This window comes from Oncorhynchus nerka, linkage group LG25 (genome assembly GCF_034236695.1).
Source record: "Oncorhynchus nerka isolate Pitt River linkage group LG25, Oner_Uvic_2.0, whole genome shotgun sequence".
Classification (NCBI taxonomy): Eukaryota; Metazoa; Chordata; class Actinopteri; order Salmoniformes; family Salmonidae; genus Oncorhynchus; species Oncorhynchus nerka.
The window spans coordinates 6,972,543-6,981,630 of NC_088420.1; the positions used below are offsets into that span (position 1 = coordinate 6,972,543).

General features: G+C 45.5%; 1 protein-coding gene across 7 annotated transcripts in view; it reads left to right on the forward strand.

The window, feature by feature from the left end:
* LOC115119565 (ephrin type-B receptor 3-like) overlaps positions 1–7,591 on the forward strand; it is a 212,990-nt gene extending 205,399 nt beyond the window's left edge. For all 7 annotated transcript variants that reach the window (XM_065009504.1, XM_065009507.1, XM_065009505.1 and 4 more), the window contains exons 15-16: positions 2,251–2,406; positions 5,548–7,591. In XM_065009504.1, the coding sequence (XP_064865576.1) occupies positions 2,251–2,406; positions 5,548–5,656 (265 nt within the window). In that variant the 3' untranslated portion in view covers positions 5,657–7,591. The remainder of the gene's footprint in view (positions 1–2,250; positions 2,407–5,547) is intronic.
* The last annotated feature ends 1,497 nt before the right edge of the window (positions 7,592–9,088 follow it).

Genomic DNA, 9,088 nt, shown 5'->3' on the forward strand with positions numbered 1-9,088 from the left:
TAAACAAGTTAAATGTCTTGCCGTTGATTGAATGTTTTCCACACACCGGGTCACCCACATTTCCCACTTTTCCACACTGAATAGCCTGAAGCCACAGGGCTCTTCTCACAGGCTCTATTTCCCTACATGGAAATCATTGCAAACGGTAGGTCAGGATTTTTGACCTGGCTACATGTACATTGAACAACACAATTTCCCCCAATTTGTGGGCGTGGTCGAGGGCTTTTCCTTATTATTAGGAGATTAACGACGGGGACTATCACCCGCCACTCACGGCTCGCTTCCATAGCAACCGTATGAACAAGCATCATCACATCTACGTGCTCTCCTCCTCTCACATTTTCCCTTGGCTTGTTGACTTCATTATACAACACAACAGCAGTATGTGAATAGCCGAAGATTTCCTCCCCAAGCCAAACCCTCATACCATAACCGCTACACACAGCCTACCATATTATCTAACGCCATTGTCAACGTAGCTACTAGAGCTAACGCGTTTGTGAACCCACAATCCAATCCATGTGTACAATCACGCAGTACAGTGTACAGCAAGCAGTTTAGCAGTTACCTCCTGCGGGCCCCAGTGGTAATTAATTAATAAAACCGAAAGCTTACCTAGACTTTAAAGAATTGGAGTGTTGGATAGCCAGCTAGCTAACAGAAATATTATTCCTCTTTGTTTGAGTCAGGTTGTTGAGTAGCTCCATTAGCTAGTGAAACTTCCAATAGGAAACAGGTAACCAAAAACGGTCTTCCAATAGGAAACAGGTGACCAAAAACAGTCTTCCAATAGGAAACAGGTAACCAAAACTGGTCTTCCAATAGGAAACAGGTAACCAAAACCGGTCTTCCAATAGGAAACAGGTAACCAAAAACGGTATTCCAATAGGAAACAGGTAACCAAAAACAGTCTTCCAATAGGAAACAGGTAACCAAAAACCTTGAGGAAACACCAGTTGAGGTGTATCCGCTCAGATGTGTGCCCCTCATAACATCAGACATACTATCTTAGTGGCCTCTCTCCCAGTAAAACAACTTCTAGTCTGATCCCAGACCTCTCCAACGACCTTAAGGACTTGGAAAGACCAGGCCGGACGGCTTCCCCTTCAACGCAAGGCTTCAGAGAGTGGCTAACAATGGTCTATTAAGAGGGAACTGTGACTGAGGGTTAATGGCAGCTAGCCCCAACCCTCAGGGCCCCGAAGCACAGGCCTTATTAAACTTCACTCCTTCTATCCATCTGCAGCACTCACCCCTTCAATGGAGCCTCTGTAGCCACTTGTAATAACTTCTACCCTGTCTCCCCCTTATGAATCTAATGCCATCAAACGACAAGGATCAACAGAGCAGAGAACGGACAGAGAGAGAGAGAGAGGAAAGAGAGAGAGAGAAAGTGGTCGTCTTTCTACTCCCCTGTTTCTTTCTGTCCTTCTCCTTTCTCCTTTCTGTCCTTCTCCCTTTCATTCACCTTCGCACTCGTTCTCTCTTCTCGAACTTCCACTGCTGTTTATATAAATGGCAAGGTAGCCCCCTATTCGTGACATTAATTAGGTGTGTTTTTTAAAATGTTTTATAGTGTCTGAGGGCCTCATTGGGTGTTAACCGCTGTATACACACAGGCACACAGACACACACACACACACACACACACACACACACACACACACACACACACACACACACACACACACACACACACACACACAGGCACGCACACATACACACACACACACACACACACACACACACACACACACGCACACACACGCACACACACGCACACACACACAGGCACACACACACACGCACCCACACGCGCACACACACGCGCACACACACACACACACACACACACACACACACACACACACACACACACACACACACACACACACACACACACACACACACACACACACACACACACACACACACACACACACACACACATACACATGTTGATATTACACAAGCATCTCCATGATGTCTGGGAGATTATTGAGAAGATGTTTTTCCACCTCTGCCATATTGTGTTGCTTAGGTCGTCACACCAAAGAGAACACACACCAGTCCGAGCCTCCAAGCCAGTCTCCAACGGTTACGTCGGGCGGCTGGGACAGTTGACCTTTGACCCTACAGGGGCGGGCGAGGGGGGGAGAGCGAGGTGGCGTTCGGGGGTGAGGTTTCGTCGGTGGTGGAGGCGAGGCATGACCTTAACCCTCTTTTCTTTCTTTTTGTCTCCCCCTGTAGGGCGTCGCAGCCCCTGCTCGACCGATGCGTCCCCGACTACACCACCTTCACCACCGTGGGAGACTGGCTGGACGCCATCAAGATGAGCCGCTACGGTGACAATTTCCTCAACGCCGGATTTGCCTCCTTCGACCTCGTGGCCCAAATGACAGCAGAGTGAGTGAAGAAAGAGTCGATTCAGATCGTTGAGTTCAACTGGGGTCAATGTCACGGACAAACAGCAGAGTTATTGGTTGGGGGGGGGTTCAAATTAATAAAATCTGGTTGGCTGTCTGCAGTGTGAATTAGGTCAGAGTTGGTTTCAGAGAAATTCCTGATACACTTCGAATTGTGGCACATAATGGAGGCTGCTGTTTTCACTGACCCTAACCCAAGGCTGTTGTTTTCACTGACCCTAACCCAAGGCTGTTGTTATCACTGACCCTAACCCAAGGCTGTTGTTATCACAGACCCTAACCCAAGGCTGTTGTTATCACTGACCCTAACCCAAGGCTGTTGTTATCACTGACCCTAACCCAAGGCTGTTGTTATCACAGACCCTAACCCAAGGCTGTTGTTTTCACTGTGTTCACTGTGATTTGAGTGAGAGACCATCGGGGATAAGATAACACTACCCCAGAGCTTGACCCTGAGTGGCAATAAAAGACAAGAAAAAGCACAACTTCTAGAGGCTCTTCCTCTTCCTGGAGAGAATTAATTCAGTGTAGCAAGGACCAATCGCGGAGGGTTTAAAGTAATAGGTAATCAGGAAGGGACCAATAAAAGGGCTCCATTCTGGAGCAGACACAAATGAAAGCCTAACAGGAAGGGCGCGATGTACTCTTCCTCCCACGTTACCTCATGACACCGCCCCTTTAAGCAATAAGGACGTATAGTCGACCCAGAATTCGATCGCGTTCGTAAAAGAATGCAACGTTTTGAAACACTTTGCGATACAAATGAAAATGAAAAGTGTCTCATTGTACAAGTCCTGGTAATCCCTCCCTTGTTTCAGTCTGTTTTCTTCCACTTGAGGCCTAATGAACACAACCCTGATTTCAGAGCCAGGTTGGCACGCTATTTATGTAACAGGAAATGTGTGTCAAAGAGGTCACGGAAATGGGGCCAGTTATGATCAAATAAAGGAATTAGGATAATAATGATTAATATATTATCCTCGTTAGGTGGATAATAAAGGGGATGGATGTGGAGGTGATTTGTTTCAATTTGTCAGGCTGACAGGTGTGCTGTACAGTGGCTCTCTCTCCTACCCATAATGCCTAGTAATTCCTCTAATGGTGGATCATTTATCATCATTTTATCCTCCGTCGTTGAAGTGATGAGAACAAAAAAAACAACAATTTATTTATGCGAAATTTGCTGCCATGGACAGTGCTCTATTTTTGAGCCTGTGTGTGTGTGTGTGTGTGTGTGTGTGTGTGTGTGTGTGTGTGTGTGTGTGTGTGTGTGTGTGTGTGTGTGTGTGAGTGCGCAAAATGGAGAGGACGACGGAAACGTGCAGAGGGCATAGTGTCTGTGAAAGAGGTGGAATGTGTGTGTGTGTGTGCGTGCGTGCGTGTCTTTGTCTGTGTGAGCGGAGAGTACGCAGACAGGCGCTGGGGTCCTCGTGGTTTGCTAATCGTTCTTCCAGACCGCCGACCGTGGTTTGCTCTCTCTCTCCTTCGTTATCGGCGTTGGGAAAACAAAACGAAATAGCTGGAAAAGAGAGTCCTTGTGTTATTATTCCTAACAATCCGGTACATGAGGCCTTTTCAGTTAAACCAACATCACTGAGACGATTAGATTACTGACGCCAGCCAAACAGGTGCAGCTTTTTCTTTCAGAGCAGCCATTCTAAAAAAAAAAAAACATTCCTTATTAAGTATAATAAATAATTATGTGTGACTGTCAGCGTTTTCATATTTCCTCCATTGCATCTCACATTTAGTGAGTGAATGCTCCCTGTCCTCTTTTCAACTACGAAACAGACAATCAGATGGATTTCAGAGCTGCCCTGATTGGTCAAACGACCAATTAGTGTGTGTGTGTGTGTGGGGGGTAAATCTGAATTGGGCTGCCTGTCTAAACGCAGCCTTAGAGAAACAGACAGTTAGTGGGGGGGGGTAAATCTGAATTGGGCTGCCTGTCTAAACGCAGCCTTAGAGAAACAGACAGTTAGTGGGGGGGGGGGTAATCTGAATTGGGCTGCCTGTCTAAACGCAGCCTTAGAGAAACAGACAGTTAGTGGGGGGCGGGGGGTAAATCTGAATTGGGCTGCCTGTCTAAACGCAGCCTTAGAGAAACAGACAGTTAGTGGGGGCGGGGGGGTAAATCTGAATTGGGCTGCCTGTCTAAACGCAGCCTTAGAGAAACAGACAGTTAGTGGGGGGTAGATCTGAATTGGGCTGCCTGTCTAAACGCAGCCTTAGAGAAACAGACAGTTAGTGGGGGGAGGGGGGTAAATCTGAATTGGGCTGCCTGTCTAAACGCAGCCTTAGAGAAACAGACAGTTAGGGGGGGGGGGGTAATCTGAATTGGGCTGCCTGTCTAAACGCAGCCTTAGAGAAACAGACAGTTTACTAGACAGTTGTTAAGACACAGCAACCTGGGTGATTGATTAAAATGATGGATTGCTGACTGTTCTCTTTGAGTCTTGTCTTTCAAGACTGCTTTGTCATCTAACTAATGATTCACCATGAAATGACCAACCAGTTGACTCTCTGACTGTGAAGACTAAATGATTCACCATGAAATGAGTGGTTGACTCGCCGACTGACTGGTTGACTCGTCGACAGACTGTCTGCTGCAGGAATGACTGATGAAGGACTTCCTCTGCTTGGTTCCTTATTAATAACTGGCTGGCTGGCTGGCTGTCTGGCTTACCGGCTGGCTGTCTGGCTGACTGTCTGGCCGGTTGTCTAGTAGACAGGTTTTAGTGTTGGCCCACAGTAGCGGAAATCACTGTTTAAACATTAACCTCCCCTCCCCATTACCACTGCCCCCCTCTCGCCCACCTGCCAGGATATTAAAGTATGTTACATCTGGCCCAGGTATCGGTACACTGAGGAGTGTCACCATTTTGTTGTCAGGATCTTAGGAAGTCATTGTATTTAGTGTACACAGAGGCCTGTTAATCTGACACTGTTCCCACAGTGTCCAACTGTATGTCCTCTAATGTAAACATTTTGGGAAGCCTATTGGGAAGCCCATGTCTTAATGGTTGATACAGTATACATCTTCAAGACTATGATGTATGATTCTATTACTGTTTATGTCTGACCCACCTCTCCCTCTCTCTCTCTTCTTTACTCCACTCAGAGATCTTCTTCGGATAGGAGTGACATTGGCAGGCCACCAGAAGAAGATTCTAGGCAGCATTCAGGACATGAGACTACAGATGAACCAAACACTACCTGTCCAGGTCTGAGATGGACCAACCAGAGAGACAGGACAGGAAGGAGAGGGAACTGTGCCAGAGAGAGAGAGAGAGAGAGAGAGAGAGAGAGAGAGAGAGCCAATGGGAAACCCTAGCTGCCTGACCATCTCAGCCAATCAGATGAAGACAAACCTGGCTTGCAGTGCCTCGAAGGGACTAGACGTTGTTTCTTCTTCTTCTGTCTTCCGCGCCAATGTTTCCTGTTGTGTTCTATGTTATTAGTCCCACGTTTTGACAAGATTTAGCTGAATGATTTTTGTATAAAAAAAAAAAAAGTTTCTAAAGAGAAGAAACGGAACCCATAATCCCATGCGTGCCTCACTTGGTCCCGTGTGGGGTGATCGTTTGCATGCGCGCGTGTGTTTTCGTGAGGATGGCTGGGACTCAAACCCTCCACCCAACCCATCTCCTTGTATCCTGAACTTGGTCATCCTCCTGTGAAAACCCATCTCCTTGAACCTTGAACCTTGACCCTAACATCTGTCGGACAGCCCCCCTGACGGACATTAAAGTTGGAAGTGGACGAACACTGTTTGAGTATAAAAATACAGAAAAAAAAGCTGAAAAAGTGAACAAGCGTTCGCACACAAAAAAATGAAGTGTTTGGACACGATAGATGAAGTCCCTCCCATGCTACAACTTGTTTTAGTGTGTGTGTGTGTGTGTGTGTGTGTGTGTGTTTGTGTTTCTGTTTCTGTGTGTGTGTGTCTGTGTGTGTGTCTGTGTGTGTGTGTGTGTGTGTGTATGTGTGTGTGTGTGTGTGTGTGTGTGCGTGTGTGTGTGTGTGTGTTATTCCCCATCTTCATATTGAAGGTGTACTATTATGCACAAGGCCACTGAGAAGGACGTGGAGGAGAAGTGTAAAGGGTGAAAAATAAGAAGATCACCAGAGGTCAAATGAGAGCATCTGAGATGGCCGCGCTAGTTTGGCCCCAAAAGTCTCCGACCGACCTCTTTCTAAGACGTAGGGGAGAACATTGGCTCATATGCCTCATCAACTGTGTCTGTCCTACTATGATAAATGTTGACTATTTGTTTTTATCAGCTCTCCATTTACATTTTCTGTTCTATAGTTATTGGGGTTTGTGTTTCAAGATAGTACTTCCTGTTTGGGCTGGTCAGAGTTTAGTACTTCCTGTTTGGGCTGGTCAGAGTTTAGTACTTCCTGTTTGGGCTGGTCTGAGTTTAGTACTTCCTGTTTGGGCTGGTCAGAGTTTAGTACTTCCTGTTTGGGCTGGTCAGAGTTTAGTACTTCCTGTTGGCTGGTCAGAGTATAGTACTTCCTGTTGGACACTTTGATGTCGGGGAGCTAGGCGAGGACTGTGGCAACATACCTGACCGACTGGCCTTTTTGTGTGTGTGTGTGTGTGTGTGTGTGTGTGTGTGTGTGTGTGTGTGTGTGTGTTTATGAATGCGAGAGTGTAACAAGTTACACACACATAATGTACAATGCAGCTTCAGCTATATCCCCACTGTGGAGAATTAGGCGCATGAACTGAACAGTGACAAGGAGCAACAATTATATATCGGAAACAGTTACGCTTTATTCTGTGGACAAACTGTTAATGTTTTTATTTTTATGCATCCACAATAGAGCAGACACACGTAACTTTCTATTTACATTTATCTGGATGTTAAATTAATCCAAAACTCGAGTTAAATTTCTCTACTTCCACCCACTGTATTTATTTCTCTCCCCACTTGGACAACAGGCCATTTGAACTGTGGACTTTATTCAAAAGAATGATGAAGAGGAAACAGAAGTTCCAAGAGGATTCAGTAAATGAATTAATGATTATAAAAAAAAAAATGCATATAAAATTGGATATTGTATTTTTGTTGTTGTTCTAAACAGCCTGTACATGTTTTGTAACAAAAATAAGATAAATAACATGAAAACAAAATGGAGTTTGATCAACTGGGAAAGTGTTATTGTGAGATTGATAATTTGATTCCAAGTGAAATGAGCAGATAGAGGGAGACTATTTAGAGACAGCAGTTAGAGAGAGCAGATAGAAAGAGAGAGCAGATAGTTAGAGAAAGCAGATAGATAGAGAGAGCAGATAGATAGAGAAAGCAGATAGATGGAGAGAGAGCTTATTTATGTAGAGAAGATAGAGAGGGCAGACAGAGAGAGCAGGGAGCAGAGAGAGAGAGAGAGAGCAGATAGAAAGAGAGAGCAGATAGTTAGAGAAAGCAGATAGATAAAGAAAGCAGATAGATAGAGAGAGCTTATTTATGTAGAGAGAAGATGGAGAGGGCAGACAGAGAGAGCAGGGAGCAGAGAGAGAGAGAGAGAGCAGATAGAAGAGAGAGCAGATAGTTAGAGAAAGCAGATAGTTAGAGAAAGCAGATAGATAGAGAAAGCTTATTTATGTAGAGAGAAGATGGAGAGGGCAGACAGAGAGAGCAGGGAGCAGAGAGAGAGAGAGAGAAAGAGAGAAAGAGCAGATAGAAAGAGAGAGCAGATAGTTAGAGAAAGCAGATAGATAGAGAGAGCTTATTTATGTAGAGTGAAGATGGAGAGGGCAGACAGAGAGAGCAGGGAGCAGAGAGAGAGAGAGAGCAGATAGAAGAGAGAGCAGATAGTTAGAGAGAGCAGATAGAAAGAGAGAGCAGATAGAGAAAGCAGATAGATAGAGAGAGCTTATTTATGTAGAGAGAAGATAGAGAGGGCAGACAGAGAGAGCAGGGAGCAGAGAGAGAGAGAGAGAGCAGATAGAAGAGAGAGCAGATAGTTAGAGAAAGCAGATAGATAGAGAGAGCAGATAGTTAGAGAAAGCAGATAGATGGAGAGAGCTTATTTATGTAGAGAAGATAGAGAGGGCAGACAGAGAGAGCAGGGAGCAGAGAGAGAGAGAGAGAGCAGATGTAGAGAGAGCAGATGTAGAGAGATGACAGAGTGAGAGAGCAGATATATAGAGAGAGCAGATGTAGAGAGATGACAGAGTGAGAGAGCAGATAGAGCAATCAGAGAGCAGATAGAGTGCAGATAGAGAGAGAGCAGAGCAAGAGATCAGATAGATAGAGAGCAGATAGACGGAGAGAGCAGATGGAGAGAGAGAGCAGCTAGAGAGTGCAGCTAGATAGAGAGAGCAGATAGAAAGAGAGAGCAGATCTAGAGAGAGAGAGAGAAAGCAGATAGAGAGAGAGCAGATAGAAAGAGAGAGCAGATCTAGAGAGAGAGAGAGAAAGCAGATAGAGAGAGCAGATAGAGAGAGCAGATTGAGAGAGATAGCATAGCGAGAGAGAGAGCAGATAGAAAGAGAGCAGATCTAGAGAGAGAGAGCAGATAGAGAGAACAGATTGAGAGAGATAGCATAGCGAGTGAGAGAGCAGATAGAGAGAACAGATTGAGAGAGATAGCATAGAGAGCGAGAGCAGATTGGCCCGAGAGCAGATAAATAGAGAGGAGATAGATAG